We start from the raw sequence: 20,314 nt of genomic DNA on the forward strand, positions 1-20,314 counted from the left end.
AAAAATCTTAAAATTTGTATGGAGACACAAAAGACCCCAAATAGCCAAAGCAGTCTTGAGAAAGAAAAACGGAGCTGGAGGAATCAGATTCCCTGACTTCTGACTATACTACAAAGCTACAGTAATCAAAACAATATGGTACTGGCAAAAAACAGAAATATAGATCAATGGAACAAGATAGAAAGCCCAGAGATAAACCCACGCACCTGTGGCCAACTAATCTATGACAAAGGAGGCAACGATATACAATAGAGAAAAGACAGTCTTTTCAATAAGTGGTGATGGGAAAACTGGACAGCTACATGTAAAAGAATGAAATTAGAACACTTCCTAACACCATACACAAAAATAAACTCAAAATGGATTAGAGACCTAAATGTAAGACCGGACACTATAAAACTCTTAGAGGAAAACTTAGGAAGAACACCCTTTGACATAAATCACAGCAAGATCTTTTTTGATCCACCTCCTAGAGTAATGGAAATAAAAACAAAAATAAACAAATGGGACCTAATGACACTTCAAAGCTTTTGCACAGCAAAGGAAACCATAAACAAGACAAAAAGACAACCCTCAGAAGGGGAGGAAATATTTGCAAATGAATCAACGGACAAAGGATTAATCTCCAAAACATACAAGCAACTCATGTAGCTCAATATCAAAAGAACAAACAGCCCAATCCAAAAATGGGCAGAAGACCTAAATAGACATTTCTCCAAAGAAGACATACAGATGGCCGAGAAGCACATGAAAAGATGCTCAACATCACTAATTATTAGAGAAATGCAAATCAAAAGTACAATGAGGTATCACCTCACATCAGTTAGAATGGGCATCATCAGAAAATGTACAAACAACAAATGCTGGAGAGGGTGTGGAGAAAAGGGAACCCTCTTGCACTGTTGGTGGGAATGTAAACTGATACAGCCACTATGGCCAGCAGTCCACTACTGGGCATATACCCAGAGAAAACCATAATTCAAAAAGAGTCATGCACCCCAATGTTCATTGCAGCACTATTTACAATAGCCAGGTCATGGAAGCAACCTAAATGCCCATTGACAGTGGAATGGATAAAGGAGATGTGGTATATATATACAGTGGAATATTACTCAGCCATAAAAAAGGAACGAAATTGGGTCATTTGTTGAGATGTGGATGGATCTAGAGACTGTCATACAGAGTGAAGTAAGTCAGAAAGAGAAAAACAAATATCGTATATTAGCGCACATATGTGGAACCTAGAAAAATGGTACAGATGAACCGGTCTGCAGGGCAGAAATTGAGAGACAGATGTATACAACAAACGTATGGACACCAAGGGGGGGAAAGCAGCAGGGGGTGGGGTGGGGGTGTGCTGAATTGTGCGGGTGATTGGGATTAACATGTATACACTGATGTGTATAAAACTGATGACTAATAACAACCTGCTGTATAAAACAATTAATTAAATTAAATTAAAAAAAAAAAAAGTCCCTCTCCACTACAACTTTCAACAGGAAGGGCTCTGACGATGCATATGGCCATATACATATGGCCAAACAAGCCTGGCTAGCGCATTTATGCCCATGGGTGGCGGAGAGGTTTCAGTAGAAGGAAACTGATCCCTCTATTTATGTGTAAAGGCACTGTAATTATCTCAGTTGCTTTGAAGCCAGTGAAAGGTGGAATATAAATATTTCAAAAGCACATTTAATGGGAGGCATAAGCAACTTCTCCCAACAAACAAAAAGGGTGTATACCCACCTGTTCTGAAAAAAACTGGAAGCCCTTGTCCTCACGAATACACTCATATGTTTCTCCAAGAACCGGATTAAAGGGCTTGCTCCCAGCGCGGAAGTAGCTAGATGCATATGCGGACACGGCGAAGGCTGCCACGTACACCTAGCGAGAGCGGAGAGAACCTGGTTATTTCTCCATTACCAAGAAATTCATTTTTACAAACATAGACATGAACAAAATAAAACCTCTCTTTCTCTCTTTACAGTTTATCTCGAAAAGCCAAAGGTTTGTCCCTGGTTTAAAGACACCCAAACCCACTTTGGTTTCAAGTTGTAGGTTTAAATAGTGTTCATTTTGGCCCAGGCACAAGTGGACCAGACCTTTTCAGACTGTCCATTTGGTCTGATGCCTGCAAGATGCTTTTCAAGATGGTGAGTCAGTCCCTCTAAACCAGCCACTATGTGAGAATCCCGAGGTCGTGCTAAGGCTTTTGAGGAGGAGAGGGATGAAGAATATTAAAAAAGCTAAACTTCCCTCAAAATTCAGGAATAAGCCACAGGGAAGTCCGCTCAATACTCTGTAATAACCTAAATGGGAAAAGAACTTAAAAAAGAATTGATACATGAATTATATGTATAACTGGAATCACTTTGCTGTACACCTGAAACTAACACAACGTTGTTAATCCACTCTACTCCAATATAAAAAAAAAAAATTCAGGAATAGGCATCCTAAGTTTAATCATTCACAATTTGATATTGTAGAAACCAAAAAAAAAAATCCCTCATTTTGACCAAAGAAAATCTTTGGGAGTCATTTCCTGCGCCTGGGACAGAGCACAGTGCCTTTTAAGAAGTTCTGCTTTTCTGGGAAGAAAAATGCAAACTCAAAAAGGAAAAGGGGGGCTTCCCTGGTGGCGCAGTGGTTGAGAGTCCGCCTGCTGATGTGGGAGACGCGGGTTTGTGCCCCGGTCTGGGAAGATCCCATATGCTGCGAAGCGGCTGGGCCCGTGAGCCATGGCCACTGAGCCCGCGGGAGAGGCCTCAACAATGAGAGGCTCGCGTGCCACAAAAAAAAAAAAAAAAAAAGGAAAAGGAAGGAAAACTATAGGTGAACACGAAATGAGCAAAATCCTTTAATGGCCCTGGCTGTGAGGGTCTCAGCATTTTCCAGAGTTCCCCTTTCAGGGTAACAAAGAGCCACACCTCGTTTTATTGTGCTTTACTTCATTGTGCTTTGTAGAAACTTTGTTTTTTATAAACTGAAGGTTTGTGGCAACCTTGCATCAAGTAAGTCTATTGGCACCATTTTTCCAAAAGCATTTGCTCACTTCATGTCTCTGTGTCCCATTTTGATACTCCTCACATTATTTCAAACTTTTTCATTATTATTATACTTGTTATGGTGGTCTGTGATCAGTGATGTTACTACCACCACTCAATGAAGGCTCTGGTGCATTGATGGTTAGCATTTTTTAGCAATAAAGTATTTTTTTTTGCGGTACGCGGGCCTCTCACTGTTGTGGCCTCTCCCGCTGCGGAGTACAGGCTCCGGACGTGCAGGCTCAGTGGCCATGGCCCACGGGCCCAGCCGCTCCGCAGCATGTGGGATCTTCCTGGACCGGGGCATGAACCCGCGTCCCCTGCATCGGCAGGTGGACTCTCAACCACTGCACCACCAGGGAAGCCCAATAAAGTATTTTTTAAGTTAAGGTGTATACCTTGTTTTGTTTAATATATAATGCTATTGTACACTTAATAGACTATAATATAGTGTAAACATAACTTTTATATGCACTGGGAAACCAAAAAATTCATGTGACCCACTTTATTGTAATATTTGCTTTATCGCAGTGGTCTGGAACCAAATTTGCAATATCTCTGAGGTGTGTCGGTATCCTTTATGGTCTTTTGAGGGGCAAGGGGCAAAAAATTAAACCTAAGTAGCAATAGCAAATTTTCCTTTCTAGTACAGAATAATAATCTCAATATTTCCTCTTCTCAGCTCATTTCATGAAGTTTCTTATATTGGAAAAAAAAAAAGCTGTGTGCCTTTCATAAATGCTCACCAGTCACATAACTTTCAACAACAGCCTTTTGAAAACTGGTCCCACCTTACCACCTCACACTAAAGTGTACAGAACACTCTAGAGCAGCTGGAGAGCTTATAAAAATCAATTTGCTGTGCTCAATTCAGTCTGTTCTTGAAACCTGGGTATCTGTTCCTCTCTCTGCTTCCTCAGATGTCTGTTACCTGATAAACAGCAAGGTCACATGTCTACATGGAATGCTGAATCAACCCTGAATCACCTTCACAATTTAACATAGAACACATTTTAAAAGAATCCGGTATCATTCATGATGTAGGGGGAGAGAGGAGGGAGGGAGCAGGCAGAACGAAGCGTCCTCCTTGTGGGCTGACAATATGAGAGAGAATCTCTGCAGGGGTAGAGCTGACCTTCATACTCAGAGCAGTAAACACAATCCATGGGCTAGGTTCCTCCTCAATTCTTTCCTGAACTTTCCCTTCCTAATGTACTGGTGCCTTTCCTCAAACTTCTCAACGTCAATGACACCACTCAATCAGCTGACATCCGAAGGGTCTCTAAATTGCTAGGAGAATGAAACACCTTTTAAGAATGCTTTCATCTTCAGAGCCAATCATTTTCTTTAAAGAAAAGCACTGTCCACGAATGATAACTTTTAACACTTGCCTTGGCAGCTAATTGCCTCCCTTTGTTCACAGAAATTCTCTGGGGAAGAGTAACAAAGAAGACAAAAAATAAACAGTGTGTTTTTCTCTCCTACTCTGATTATCATTAGTATCAAGAAAGAAAATCTCTTTGATGGGAGAAGTCCCAGGAGACAGTATGGGATGAGACAGGGATGTCTCTTTCAACCAGTAGTTAAGATTTTCCCTTAATCCTCTAATCACTGAAGAAATTGAAGTTTTAATGAGGGTTTAAACTGCAGAATGTGTACAATTTAGAAAACAATGGCCTCCAACAGTGAGAGGTGATGTATAGCTGGGTCCCTGAGGCTGGGGGGGCGTGCTGTCCCACTTAGCCAATCAGCAAATGCCTAGGGCAGAGATGCTGCATTTGGCGGAAGACACTCTTGTCCCAGCATCCCACACAAACAATGACCTTTCTGTTGAGCAGGTAACATACCAGGAGGCAAAAAGAGGAAGAGACACTCAGTTTTGAAGAACAGATAGCCACAGACACAGAAAGGGCTGATGTGGTCACAGTCTTGCCACTAAGGTACCCCTAACCCCATCCCCACAAGACAGGGGAAGGATGAGAAATACTTGGAGACCCCTTCATCAGAAGCCCCATCACTTGATTAGAATTGATACTGAGTAGAGAACAGAAGGTTAATCTTTCTAGGATTAGGTTTTTTTTAAAAAAACTTATTCTATAAAATAAGTGTGTGCGTGGGATCAACTATACTCTGATAAAAATTAATTCAAAAAAAAGAAGTGCAGGGGGCGAGAAGAATCTTTCTGATGTGAAACCTGTGAGTGAATGATACTTTCTAAAAATTTAGGGACCGATAGGACAGTTCCAAAAATAAACAAAAATGTTCTCAAGGGAAATTTACCCCGAATGAAACAAAAAAAACAAAACAACCAGTTCCAAAAATTAAGTTCTATCCGCTCAGGGTAGTAAAAATAAATACTCAGACAGCCCTCAAGACATGTCTTCCAGCCAGGCAATATCATAACAATCCCATGGAAGGTTCTGGAGAAAGAGGAAGCCCGAAACCACAGAGCAGAACTACCCCCAGGCCGCAGCTGTCACAGGGAAGCCGTGCCCAGTGGCAATTCCTGACCAGGTGACTGAAAACAGCCAGGCGGAGGGGAAGCGGAGGTGGCTGGGAAATGAACCGATCTGACGGGCAATCCAGATGGGAACCGGAGGGACAGGAGCCCTGGCTGTGCCCGTCTTGGCTCTGCTGGGCCCTGGGAGTGGCCACCGGTGCTCACCATCCTCTCCAGGGCACTGGGCGTCTGGGCAGCCTTGTCCAGGAGCTCGCTGTACTCCAGCTCCTCACACAGCCTCTGCAGCGTGTTGAGGGGCTCATTGAGTTCCACCGGCATGGCCACCTTAGACAGGTCCTTCCCGATGTTAGTTCTCAGGATGTTCCACAAGCTGACGTTACCGGACTTGGGGCACGGGGCCGGCAAGCACGTTCTTCTTTTGGACTTGGCTTCCCCTCCACTTTGGAGAACAGGCTCTGAAAGGGAAATAAGCCTGGTTGCCTTATAAGGATTTTCATTTTATTTTACTATTAAAAAGGAAAAAAAAATCCACCTTACTGAGCAAGTACGCCATGACAGTTATCCAGATTCTGGCTGAAGTCAGAAAATAAAAAGAATTCTGAGTAGCTAAATGAAGCACCAAAAATTATAAGCACGAAAACTCGTGGACTTTATTCATGGGGAGGTCTTCATACTCCTAATCAAAGGCTAGTTCCTCAGAGCTTATATGCACTTAGAATAAAACTGGAAACTGGATTGCTATGCCCAGAGCAGGTTACTTTTAAACTCTTTCTAAAAGCACTTCAAGTTCTGATAAAAACTTTTAAAGTCTTTAAAAAAACATCGTTTCCAATTCTGGTAAAACAAGTGTATTTATATTATAGGAAAATTATAAAGGAAACAAAAGTCATCCCATAACCCACTACCCAGAAATAGTAGCCATTTATATTTTGGAGTATTTTCATTTAGTGTTTTCTCCATATAGCGGACAATGTTTGTATAGTTAAATGTTTTGCTTAATCAGTTAACATAAATATTTTTCCATGCTATTTAAAATTCTTCTAAAACATCATTTTTAATGACTGTAAAACAATTCCATGCTATGGATAAGCTATAATTTATTGAATCCTTCATCTGTTGTTGGACTTTTAGATTTGTTTCAATGTTTTGCTAAAAAATAGTGAATATTCATATTCTTAGATATTTAATTGTATCTGATTGTTTTCTTAGAATATACAGAAGTGGGAATCATATACTGATTCATATGATCATACTGCTCTTCAAAAAGGCGGTATCAGTTTCCCATTTATCAGCAAGCATATACCAGTGTCCATGTTCTGAGACCATTCCAGGCTTGTCAGCATTCGTTCTGAATTCTTGGCAAATCGTTAGGTGGACAGCGTTATCTCCTTGTTTTAACCTACATTAAAAAAATTCCTAGTGTGGTCTGGAATGCTTTCATGAACATTTCTTCTCTTCTGAATTGTCCGCTTTCCTATTTATATATTAAGACATAATCTTTTGCTTTTGTATTTGTTTTACAATTTAATCCCCATTTGACATTTATCTTTACATTTGGTCTATGCAGTTTTTTAATGAATGAAACATTTACATCTTAGGTTTTTACACCTATCAATCTTTTCCTTTGTGACAACTTCCATTACCTCATGCTCTGGAATTCTTTTCCCACCCCAACATAGCTTATTTTCAAATGAAATCTTTTGCATTACATCAACATATGAGAAAGTGGTATTTTATTATAAAGCCAATCACTCTGAATAATGAGGTTGCTTTGATGAACAGGAGAATATGAAAGTGAGGTCATACTTTGAAGTCTCATGTTAATCTAAGCAACCAATTAAATTCTGAATTTGTTTTAATTGCTCAACACAGGCAAAAATCAAGTAAGTAGCTGCAAATGATGACAGTCTTTAAAAACAGCATTCCATGTAATCTCAAAATACTTTCTTTGATTACACTAAATTTTGAAAGAATACTATACTACTACTACTACTAATGGCTAATACATACATAGCTTTTACTCTGTGACAGCCTTTCAAGAATTTTACATATTTTATCTCACTTATCCTTTGCAACAACCTCTTGAGATAAACAGATTATCCCCATTTTACAGATGAAGAAACTGAGGCACAGAGAAATTAAGTAACTTGCCCTAGAACACATAACCAGTGAATGGCAGGGCTGGAGTTAACCGAGGAAATCTGGTCCCTGAATCTATATTCCTAACCACTGAACCCCCACACAGCACCCATCACAGTGACAGATCCTATTATGTGCCTACTGATTTGGGTAGGGGGGTACATTAATAGGAAACATTCTAAATACCTAGCATTTACTAAGGGCTCAGAGAAATTCTAATGTGGTAATTTATCAAGACCTGGATAAATCCTATTTCCTTCTGTAGGCAATACTGTGTCCTAAGATGCAAAGTTTATTTCTACATACAATCTTTTCAGTAGAGTACTGATGTGCAGAAATCTAATCTTCCAAATACTGCCAAAGAAGAAAGCTAGGTTTGGCCCAGTGTTTGTTCAAGCTAAGAAAATGTTGGTCAGTAATCTAGCAAAATGGCTGTGGAATAAGATAGAGAGACAGCCTTCACCTCATATGCTTTTCCTGGCTGGTGTCAACTCAGCACAGCTGTGGTCTTAGGTTCGGGGGCAAGTCCTCTGTTCCCAACTTCGACCTCTGAACCTCTATACCTCTGTTCCTCTTGGCCCCCTCCCTAAGGCCTCAAACAGAAGGAGGACTTCAGCATTTGTTCGTCTTCTTCATCTACAATGAGAGTTCCCATTTAGTGTGTGTGTGTGTTGTTAGCCAAGGGAATAAGTGATGCCTCCTCATTTCTCTTTCAATTCGCCTCCTTATTTTTCTACAAAAACAAGTAGTGCATGAACTTGCTCCTATATTACTGGTCTTTGCCTTTAAATCACTGGTTCTCAGACTTTTCCACCAAAGGATTAATCTCTCCAGAAACAATTCAAGGAAGATACAGAGCATAATGAGCTTCTGACTTCTAGCAGGTGTGATGCTGAAAGGATATTCTTTCATAGAACAGTAAATTTACCTGCCTTTTTTTGTAGTCCCCCAAAGAGTAGGCTTTTTGACATTCAGATAACAAGTCATCATCATCGTATTTCACATACGTACTGAGCTGGCAAGCACTGATACATCAAAAAGGAACTGACATGGTCCTTGTCTTCCATGTAGATAAAAAAATATGTGGTGTTCTGGCACAGATAAATCTAGAGACCCCAAGCATGCTGAGTACCAAGACTGGGAGTATTTGATGCTGAAGGACTCATATAGAGACCTGTCCAATGGGCAGATTCTTCTTAAGGATAGGTCACCTTCCTAAACAGGCTTCAGTCTGCTTACTGACTCCTAAATCAGAGCTGTTTGGAGATAGTAGACATTCCAGGTACCCGCCACGGTTCCAACTTACATTTCCTGGGCATCATTTTCAGTCTTGGGATCAACCAGTAATAAAGGGACATCTCAGGGTACCTTAAGCCCTACCCCCACAGGGGGAGCAGTTTGTTACTCTCAAATGTGTTATCTTGAAGAATCGGAAGCTAAATTACCGCTTAGACCAGACCTTTTACAATATAAGTGCTACTGAATTCCTAAACTATGAAAACCACTAGAAACCTAAAGGAAAAGAGCTATATTCTAATATGTTTGCAGAGAGAATGTTGAACCAAATAAGGAACATCTGTAGTATTAATTTTTGATATTTATATGATAATTGGTATAACCTTACTTTATAAAATAGAAATTTGCACTAGCCAACGAATGTATTTGAATGAATAAATTTTTCACATGTGAGTGCCATGTCCCACCTAGATTATAAAACTTTGAGGGTGGGGACCATGTCTTAAGTTTCTGAGGCAGAACTTGCTAAGTTCTCTGTTTGCAGCAGGTACCCTATGTATGCTTACTAGTATTCTGTAAAGATCCAAACACTCAGAGATCAAACAATTTAAATCTTACCCAAAGTCTGTCTCTCATTATCTAAATCATTACTGAGATTATCTAAGGAAAGGTTGTCACTTATGTCACTGACATATGAATCATCTTCAGAAATCTATGGGAAAGAAGAAATAATATACATTAGAGTAGACAGGCCAGATTTCATAAAGCCTTTACTTCAAATGATCATATATTTTAGACCACACATTATAAACCTACAGAAATGATTTTGGATGCTGTTTTCATAAAGGCCCATACACCAGTCTGCCTAGGGGATGTTCACATAAAATATGTTATTAAAATTCTTATACATTCTTGATTCATTCTCACAAGGGAAAAACATGTAAACCCCAGATTTTAGTTATTATAAAAATTCTTATTAATTCAGACTGCTTTTTCAGAATTTGTTAGCGTTTGACTAGAAAGAGTTACAAATTGTCTTTTAACTATTTGTGAATAAAAGTATCTTCTATGGAAATTAATAGATAAAAAATATTAGTACTTCTATACCGAAGGGGTAAAATGATCAGTACTCACACTCAGAACATAATTATAAATTAATTATAACAACCATATTATAATAACTATAATAACCATAATTATATTATAAATTACTATAGAGCAAATTCAATGATGAGAAAATATACAAGGTGCTAACTTCTGACCCTGTAGTGGAAATAATACATTATCAAACAGCTGATAGTCAAAATCATTAACCTACAATTGAAAAGAGGTATAACAAATCAAATAACAGAAACCAGGATGTGCCCAACACCTACTTCCATAATTTTTTTTCCCTAAGATCTTGTCTCTTTTTATGCTTTTTGAGGTATGAGTTATAAGATCCTCAGAATGTAATGATAAAAAGGAGCCATTGAGTTTAGTTTTTCTAAATATGGGTATTTACTGAACGGGTAAAGCAGCAAAAGAGATTTTGGAGGCACCTAACTGAAAACAGTGGTCAAACCTCATTTTCTGAAGAGCTTGGAGACAACAGAACTTCCTGTGCATCAAAAAACTCTGAAAGAGAGTCAGTGATGGAGAGCCTGCTTTCGTTGGAAAGCTGATGGACCAGAGTTCGATTGTCATCTCTGGAGTTTTCCTATTTGAAACACAAAACCAAAAATGCATGTATTTAGAACCAGTCTCAAGAGAAGCAAAATAAACAACTGATTTTGCTGCACAATACACACGGTCACAGGCCCAGGCAAACAAGCAGCTCAAAGCAGAGGGCAGGTTCAAAGTTGAGGAGAAGCAAACCTCACACAAAACACGGTGAAAAGCCTAGGTCTCCCCCAAATGGTCACCTTGTTTACAGGCACTATCACAGCTCAGGCACACACAACAAACCTCAAAGCAAAAAAAGACTGTGCAGGTCAGTTTTTATTCCACTTAAGACAGGAAAAATTCCAACACTCTCTGAATCATATCCTCTTATTCTCTACCACTGCAGGATGTTTCTTTTCATCCTAAAATTTCCTCTGAATTGTACTCAATGCATGTCCTTGCATGGCTGGTTCAGAGCAACACAGCTTTCTTCTGCCTCAATTCTCTCGCAGAGGCCAGTGTGCTGATCATGAGGCATCCCTTGACAAATAAACAGTGTGTTGCGGTCCAGAAGTGCCCCCGGTGGTAGATCATTCATTATTCATGGATGAATGAGATAAATTCTCTTTGTCTGTCTCTCCAACCACACTGGCTGCAAGGGAAGGAAGTCCCCAATCCCCTTTCCACCCTCTCTGCAAACAACACAATAGAATATCGGGATTTTCTCCTCTTGCTGGCCCTCCATCCCTTGAGTCATTGAGTCTGGACATTTCCTCTGGAAAGGACCTAAATACTTTGGGAATATGTTTTGTATGCTATTTGCAAGTGAAAATTCAATTTAACTCAAGAAATTTAGCAACTGCATTGTGCCTGTCATGGCGGGATACGATGATGAATAAGACAAGGTTTTGGGCCCGAGTAAGTGGTGTAGAGGACGCATCCAACACACATGAGCCCAAGACTATGGAACAGAAAGCACTACAGAAGCGGACAGGAAGGAGAGGTTGATTCTATTAGGGGGGCTTTGGTTGGGGAGGGCTTCACAGAAGAGGCGATGCCTAACTAGAGCTTGAGGAACGAGAACATACTGAGGACGACATGATCTGATTCCTTTGAATCAGAGAAGACTGTCACCTGAACTTCCTGACAGCTCACATTTCTCACGGGGCTGATAAAGGAGCTGCTTATATATCCTTATGTATTTGATAAATGAGTCGCAGAATAATTTGGGAGACAAAAGTTAACGCATATTATATCTTTCCCAGAAGTTTTATGAGTTCAGGACACACTCCTCAGCCTCATAAAATGGAGATGCTATAACAGGAGGGCCCCAGCAGATGTTCATAATTAATAAAGGTCAAAGGGTCTCTATGGAATGTTTACTTCAGGAACACACTTAAATGTGTATCCCTTTCTCTTCTAGACAAGGTATTCACTGAAAGATCCTACCCATTTTAATATCCTACAGCCTTTTGAAAAGCAGGCTTCTTCTCCATGCTAACAAACAAGATAGATCACTTAGGATCTATAAATAAGCATCACATCTGTCACCTTTAAAGGAAAGGTCTCTCTCCTCAAAAGAGCAGACATGGTAATGAATAACTGAGCTCCCTTAATGTTTACTGAAACAACAGAACAGTCCTGTGTCTTTGCTGTGTCACTGCCACATAAGACTCTAATGATTTATTTAGTTGTTCTCCTCATTAATTTATTAATAGTCACTCCGGCTCTTTCTGTATTTCTTCTTCCTAGGCTGATGGGTCAGAAGGATTTCTTGCCTGATCAACACTGAAAATAGCATGTCTGGCCCCAGCCCTTTCTGCTGTTCCATTACTCCAGCAACTTCCTATTGATAGTCACCGAAAACTCAACAGGACTGCAGGAGCCTCCAGCCCTCAGCCCAGTGTCCTGCACAGCCCAGGACCTCATGTATTAAAATATTAATCTAGTCAGTTCAATTTAATCATATCCCCTCAAGTTTGTAAGGTGTAAGTGGTTGTTTATCTTTTTTTACATTACAAAAAGATAGAGAAAAAGGAGGGAAGGGAACACGCATAATCCCATCACACTAAATCCACCACTATAGGCATTTTGATACATTTCTCTCCAATCCTTTTTATACATATAGCTTTGCTTTGTTCTGAAATAATTGTCATCTATCTATCTAATTTTATAATTTTCCTCCAAACAACACTGCACCATAACTTCAATGACATGGACATATATACACTACCAAATGTAAAATAGATAGTTAGTGGGAAGCAGCCACATAGGACAGGGAGATCAGCTTTGTGACCACCTAGAGGGGTGGGATAGGGGAGGGTGGGAGGGAGACGCAAGAGGGAGGAGATATGGGGATATATGTATATGTATAGCTGATTCACTTTGTTATAAAGCAGAAACTAACACACCATTGCAAAGCAATTATACTCCAGTAAAGATGTTAAAAAAAATAAAATTACATTAACACTTGTTCTGAGGATAAAGGTAGTATGTGCTCAAAATAGAAAATACAGAAAGATGTAAATAAAATAAATATCACTTAAAATCCATCACCCAGATGTGGCCCCTATTAACCTGTCAGTGTATTTTTTGTATTAAAATATTTGTATATAGATTTTTTTTTTAGTTTGAAAATCTGGGATCACACTGTACATAGTCTTTATTTAGTCTGTCACATTCACTTAACATTATATTGTGAACTTCTCCCTAGGCTGCTAAAATTTCTCTGAGACAATGAACTTTACTTGATAGATTTACTATATATGTGTGTCACAGAGTAACCATGTCATTTATTGGAAATTAAGGGTGTTTCCAAATTTGTAAAGATGGTGAACACGTTTGCAAATGTGTCTTTGCTCGTATGTCATTATTTCTTAGAATCAGTTCTCAGACGTAATTACTAAAAATGTTTAAGGCAAAATGTGTATTACCTGATTACATCAAGCAAGAGAAGCTCTATTTTCTCTATATCTTTACTGCTACAGAATACTATAATTTAGAAATTTTTTTTTACTCTAATTGTTTTAATTTGCATTTCTTCATTAAGAATTAGGTTGAACATTTTTTTCCTTTTTAAAAAAACTAGCTCTATATGTATAAATGAATAGTTGTGCTGTACACCTGAAACTAACATGATATTGTAAATCAACTATACTTCAATTAAAAAAACAAAAAAACAAAAAAGCTAGTTGTAGAGATGGGGGAGGCTAGGTCAGGATGCATGGGACCTCTCTCTGCATTTCTTTGCACCTTCCTGTGAATTGATAAATATCACAAACTAAGAAGTTAAAAAAAAAAAAACAATTTGTATTTTGTATATTTTTGTGAATTGTGGTGTCTTTTTTCCCATTTATTTGTTGAGGACTTAAGTTGCCTGCTCTTACTCATTAATTATTTACATATTAAAGACACTACCACCTATTTAGCATTATCTAAGTCTGTCATTTTCACTGAAAATATTTTTTCCTAGTCTATTATTTGCCTTCTTATTTTTTTCAAACACACCATTTTTTTTCCTTTCAAAAAAAAGAATCCAAATCTAGTCAACATTTCTTTTGTAATTTTTTTCTATTGCTTCCACATTTAGGAAGTCCTCCCTACTCTAGCCATTTGTTAAACATTTAAATCAATATTTTTCAGTTTGAATTTAGTGATTCATTTTAGTGTGCAATGGAAAGATTTATTTATTTATTTATTTATTTTTAATTTTTTGGCCGCGCTGGGTCTTCGTTGCTGCCCACGGGCTTTCTCTAGTTGCAGCGAGCAGGGTCTACTCTTCGTTGAGGTGCGTGGGCCTCTCATTGCGGTGGTTTCTCTTGCTGTGGAGCATGGGCTCCAGGCACGCAGGCTTCAGTAGTCGTGGCACGCAGGCTCAGTAGTTGTGGCTCACAGGCTCTAGAGCACAGGCTCAGTAGTTGTGGAGCACGGTCTTAGTTGCTTCACAGCATGTGGGATCTTCCCGGACCAGGGCTTGAACCCATGTCCCCTGCACTGGCAGGCGGATTCTTAACTACTGCGCCACCAGAGAAGTCCCAATGGAAAGATTTAAACTACTTTCCAAATTGCTTTTGAGCTGTGCCAGCCTAACTTATTGAAAAATTCATCTCTTTCCCATTGATTTTTCAGCGTTTCTATCATACATTTATTTCACTCTTTTATATATAAAATGGTGCTAGGCCTGAGATAGTTATTCTGTCCCATTCTTACCCCATCACTGCCATATTTTCACAACTGGAGCTTCACCATGTGTTTTATTTTCTGGCTTGACCTGCTTTTCCTCTCCATATAGCAGTATGATGCTGCTGAGAAAACAAGTGTTTGGGATTCATTAGAACTGGACTTAAATCCCAGCTCTATCTCTTATTTGCTGTGTGCCTTAGAGGAAGTTATTTAACCTCTCTGGGCTTTAGTTTCCTTGTCTCTAAAATGAAACTACCATCACCTACCTCATAGAGCTGTGGTTAGGATTTTGTGAGACAATGCATTTAAGTGCACATGGAATATAGCAAACGAGCAGTTAAAAGAATCAAAAGTCTTGTTTTAGAGTTTTCTTTCAAGTTCTTGCTTGTTTGGTCTCTTAAATGGACTTTAGATTTAGTAGGATATTATCCGCAAAGTCACTTGGCCTTTCATTTGGAATCTAAAATAACATAAAATAATCTAAGCATTCATAACCTGATAATAGTAAATGTTCAGATTCAGAAATTTAAAATAGAAGGACTTGATAGGATATGAGAGTAATTTTTGATAGGAGGGGAGATTTTAGAATCCAAGTAGATTTTAGAACACCAAAGATGGGTAATTTGTGCAGCTAAAAGGTAACAGAAGGGAAGCAAAGTAAGAGGGCCTAAAAACAGAGCACCCTGGGCTAACCCCAGTGTGGGAACTGTCATTCCCACAGTGTTTGAGAAGCCTGTGAGCTACCCAAGGAAAGGACATTGGAGTGGAGCTTTCAGGCTCTGGGGCGGCCATTTCCACTCACTCTCTTATTTCCTGAGGGCAACAGTGACTTTTCCCATACTGGGAAAGTCAGCCTTTCCTTTTCACACTCTGTGAAAAGCAGGATAAAACAAGGAAAACAGAAAATCACTGAAAGAGGAACTAGATCAGTGAGACAAGCAAATCATCAATTCAAGACTCTAGCAGGTTGTTTTGGAAGCTGTGAGCTTGAGGGATGTTATCACTCCTCTTCGAAGACAATGTACAGCATTTAAGCCTTCAGGTGCATTACTTGTGAGATCAATTTTAAAACATGCATTTTAAAAGACCTGTGATTTTGGTTTCCTTTCCCAAATGCAAATAGCCCCAAGGGTACGCAGTGACTATAAATTTACAGAACCATAAATGAAGGGTCAACTTGCCATTTATCTATTTAATGGCTTGTTAAATAAACTAATGTAATTAGGTGATAATTTCAAAGGTAAGTGCTGCCTGGAAGCGGGTACCAAACCCCACAGAACACCACGGCGTTTGGCAGCAAGCCACCCTGAGTGACGGCTGGCCTCAGTGACTGAGCCCTGCCACAGCAAACCTGCAGATTCAGAGACGGCCCTCCTGGTAAGCATGTTTCTTTGCCCAGGCCTGAAATGAAGGCCCCTTTAGGTAATGTTTAGCTGCTCAGTCTTGCAGGGGATTCAGTTTGGGTCTGGGCTAAATGATAGATGTATATGTACAACTGATTCACTTTGCTGTACACCTGAAACACAACATTGTAAATCAACTATAATAAAAATTCAAAAAATAAATAAGGTGATTGAAAAGATCTCTTGGGGGCAGGGAAGATGCAGAATTTCATGGTCAACCACTGACGTGTATCTCAGAAGTAATAAGAGGCCCTCCAGCCCTGCGGAGAGAGGGTACCACCCTCATCAGAAGAGGGTCCCATCAGCTCAGGACACAGCCTGTGCTTCACGTGAAGGTGGATGCCTGGGCCTTTCAGTCTGATTGATTCCAGCATCTAATCTTCCCGTCGCCCAACACAACAACTTTCCAAGGAGTAAAGGAATTGTGTCAGGCTTTTGTTTCCTTTGAGGACAGAAAAAGGAGGAGGATGAATTAGGATTCAACATTAGAAACTCCTTTAAAAAATTTACGATGCCCGCCTCTTGTACCTGACCTTCCTTTTTGTTTTTTTTAATGCACTCAGTCTAATACATTTGTTAATGAAAAATGTAGCACAATTGAGGCAGGCATATAAACATAAGAGATTGCTAAAAACAATTTTGACCTTCATTACCCTTTTCCACTGATTTTTTCAAGTAATCCACTTGTATTTTTCTGAACTTCCTCATTTTAAACACAGTCAAAGAATATTTTGGATAAACATCCCAAGTCTTGAGAACAGACATATTTAACATACTATGAACTGACCAAGACACTCAGCTGTAATAGCTCCCCCCCTCTGAGGGTAATCACAGGAAAGGGAGAAGGAAACAGCCACATAGAAATGGGAGAGTGGTTCTCAGAGAGGGAGCAAAAGAAGCTGGCTGGGAACTGGGATGCTATAGGTTGGAGAAAGTGAGGGTTTTTTCAGAAGTGACAGGAGAAAACATTTGTCTCTGTACAGTCCCCACTCCAGTAATATCAAGAGAAAAGGGTGATCCTTAGGAGGAAAATGGGGTAAAGAAATACAAAGGGAGGAAGAGTTCCAGGGGGAAAAAGCAGTTTAGAAATGCAGCTAACAGCATACTTTCAGGAAGCCTTGGAATCCTCAGCCCCCCGTGGTGAGGGGAGCACAACTCCCAGGGGCAGCAGGGAGGCCTGCGGGGGACAAGGCGTGGCGACATTACCCACCTCTGCCAGACGATCACCCGACTTGGCAGCAACTGGGCGGTCGAGGAGCAGAGACTCAGCGTGGATTCTGCATAAGCGTTCTTTAAGATCTGTGTTCTGTGCTAGGGCCTGGAACACGTTAAAAATAGTGGGGCTCCGTTAATAAATGGATGTTTCAGAAAAGCACAGCAGCGGGCCCAGTGTGGCGGAACCCTTGGGGGCACTTCCTTGACTATTTTTCTTGAATGTTATCCAACAGGATACTCCTGAGATGCCTGGCAGATACAAGATATTAAACACTGGAAACGGAGGCCCTTCTCGAATCTCATTTCCAGGGATGGAAGTGGGGTTAGTAAGGCTTTCCTTTCGGTGGAGAAGGAAATCACAAACACCTACAGCTTTTATTACTCGAGTTTTCTCAGCCCCTCCTCCTTCCCAGCTGCCTTTAGACTCTGACTAGCTCCCTCTAAAGATCCCAAGCTTCTCTCTCTCATCTGCAATAGAAATGCTGCTCTTACCCCTTACGATTGGACATATTTTAATGTTATTTAATTATCACACTAGTTGAACTGGATCTTAGGAAGTGTGCTGAGAAGATTTTGTGGAGGATTAATTTTACTGTTTTACAATATACGTATTGATTGCTTTATATTCATTTTTCATGACTAAGATAGTTTATTTAAAAAAAAAAAAAAAAAAGAGCTTACTTACCTGGGTAAGGGCTAAGGACCAGGGCCCTGGGAAGGGGGCTGTGAGATGTGAGCTCATGTCAGCCCACCCAGATCTCTTATTTCTCCCTGGACAGGTGTGATTCCCTAGCCCATCGTCCCAACTAGGAGAGTAAAGGAAGGTGTTTCTTTCATGCTGGTATCCCCTGTGACCAACTGTTCTCCAAATGATCTGTTTTTAGAAAGGGACAGCTTCATCTGATTCACCCACACACACTCCCACAATCAGCTCCCCAGGTGCTTGTACACAGATCCATCCTGTTTGCCTGTCTTCACGACTCTCTTCTGAGAAGCTCAGAGCCTTTCCCATCCATCAGGGCCCACAGGGTCTAGCTGCTGAGAGCATAGAATGATATCTATATTTAACCCACTGCCTGGATCTCAAACAAGAATTTTGGCTTTATTTTTTAGTACCCACAGTTGGAAAGGGTTATTGGGAAATTCTCAAGGGTCATTTAGGAAACACTGAGTAAATGTTTCTTAAATCACACAACTACATCTAATAACCTCTACCGGGCACTCACTTTGGCCAATATGTTGTTGGCGTCTTAGTGTAAGTGGCTAGAATCTATACCACTGGCTAGAATCTCCATATGGTCTGAAAAATGTGCTATCTTAGTAGCTTCTCTTTCCTTTGTAAGCCACAGGCAGAAGAAAGAAAAACACAAAGATTGCACATACAGCACAAACATATTCATTCTGATAGCCCTGAGATAACTCTAAAATTCTTATTTTTAAAAAACAAGTCTTGAATCTAATCAGGAATCCAAGACAAAAAGGAAAGGATCATTCTGTTTTATCTTAAGTTTCCAAAATCCTTACCATGGGTGAGGGAGAACTCCTTAGAGAAGGTAGTGACTCTGGACTAGGATACCATGGCCAGGTGGGTCTCATGGCCTCTACCAGACCAGCAGATTAACAAAATGAGGCCAGACCTCCACAGGAGGAGGGCAAGGGACAGGAAGACCACAGTGAAAAGGACTCTGGGGAGCCCATCCAAGGTACCTTCTAAGTGCACTAAAGGCCACCCTACTGGGAACAATAAGAAATGCTTTTACCACTAAAAAATAAACTTAAAAAATAAACTACTTTCCATGGAAAGTCAGAAATAGTAGCCATTTATGACAGAGTCTGTCATACAGAGTGAAGTAAGTCGAAAGAGAAGGACAAATACCGTATGCTAACACATATATATGGAATCTAAGAAAAATAAAAAATAAAAGAAAAAAACCACCCCGCTTCCCTCAAACCAAAGCAGCACCCAGTGTGTGGCTGGCTGTCCATTACAATCCAAAAGGGGCATTTCTATCTCTGGGTCTACAACATTAAGACTCTAAACATGGAGTAAATCTATGTTATTTTTTATTTCTTTCAAAGATAACATACTGGAAATATTCAACTGAGCGAATATTCCTTAAGTATCTTACAATGACAGTATGTACCACTGGTAATGTATTTACCATTAACGTTAAACCAAAAGCATTGCTTTACTTTTCTCAGTAATATGATGAGTAGAAAACATGGGTGGGTATTTTCTAGTTCTCTCACTGCCTGAATTGGCTTCTGAAAACAAAATCCTAAAATTCATCTCCCCTACCTGACCCTACATAGAAAGTTCAGTATTGCTTCAGATGGTAATTTCACATGTGCGCACACTCTCTCCCTTTTCACAGTAAGTGTTCCACATACAAGCAAAGAGTAGGAGCAAATAAGTATGTTCTTTTAAAAGTTCTCCAGATTTTTGATAGACACAGAGATAATAGCCAGACACTGTCAGCTATTCAAAACAGAGTTCTAGGATATTGCACTTCAATGGAGTCCAGCTCTTCTGAGGAATAAACTGGAATCGATGAAAAAAGAGGAGAGAGAGTGAACGACAGGACGGCTTACTGAAAAACATTTGGGGCTTGGCAGTGATTTTTCTGTTGTTATGAAGGCACGATGATTGCCTGACACTCCTTATGACATCTCTTTGTGCCCATGGGGGGAGCAGGTGGGAGCTGAACGTTTGTACTATCAAATCAAATCACTTTTCTGTCTTTGAAAGAGACGTGGTATAAACAGGTAGGTAGGATCAATGCTGGGCAGCAAAGAAGAGTGTGAATTCAAAATTTCACTCTGTTGCCTGTACCTGTCAATTTGGAAAGTCAGTCTAAGCTTGTGAAGTCTTAGGTATGGAAATCTGCAAACTGTCAGACTTTGTAAGCAGTAACAAACAAATGTCAAGACAAACATATAACGGGAGCTTCCCTAGTGGCGCAGTGGGTAAGAATCCACCTGCCAATGCA

The 20,314-nt window shown here is 39.9% G+C and overlaps 1 protein-coding gene across 1 annotated transcript in view; it reads right to left on the minus strand.

Moving 5' to 3' along the window:
* The window catches only part of OSBPL3 (oxysterol binding protein like 3), a 90,912-nt gene that overhangs the window by 30,584 nt on the left and 40,014 nt on the right, over positions 1-20,314 (minus strand). The window contains 5 exon segments of the mRNA XM_007466065.1: positions 1,747-1,884; positions 5,710-5,960; positions 9,499-9,592; positions 10,445-10,579; positions 17,320-17,427. Of these exon segments, the coding sequence (XP_007466127.1) occupies positions 1,747-1,884; positions 5,710-5,960; positions 9,499-9,592; positions 10,445-10,579; positions 17,320-17,427 (726 nt within the window).

The sequence above is a fragment of the Lipotes vexillifer genome, unplaced genomic scaffold (assembly GCF_000442215.2).
Source record: "Lipotes vexillifer unplaced genomic scaffold, Lipotes_vexillifer_v1.1 scaffold150, whole genome shotgun sequence".
NCBI lineage: Eukaryota > Metazoa > Chordata > Mammalia > Artiodactyla > Lipotidae > Lipotes > Lipotes vexillifer.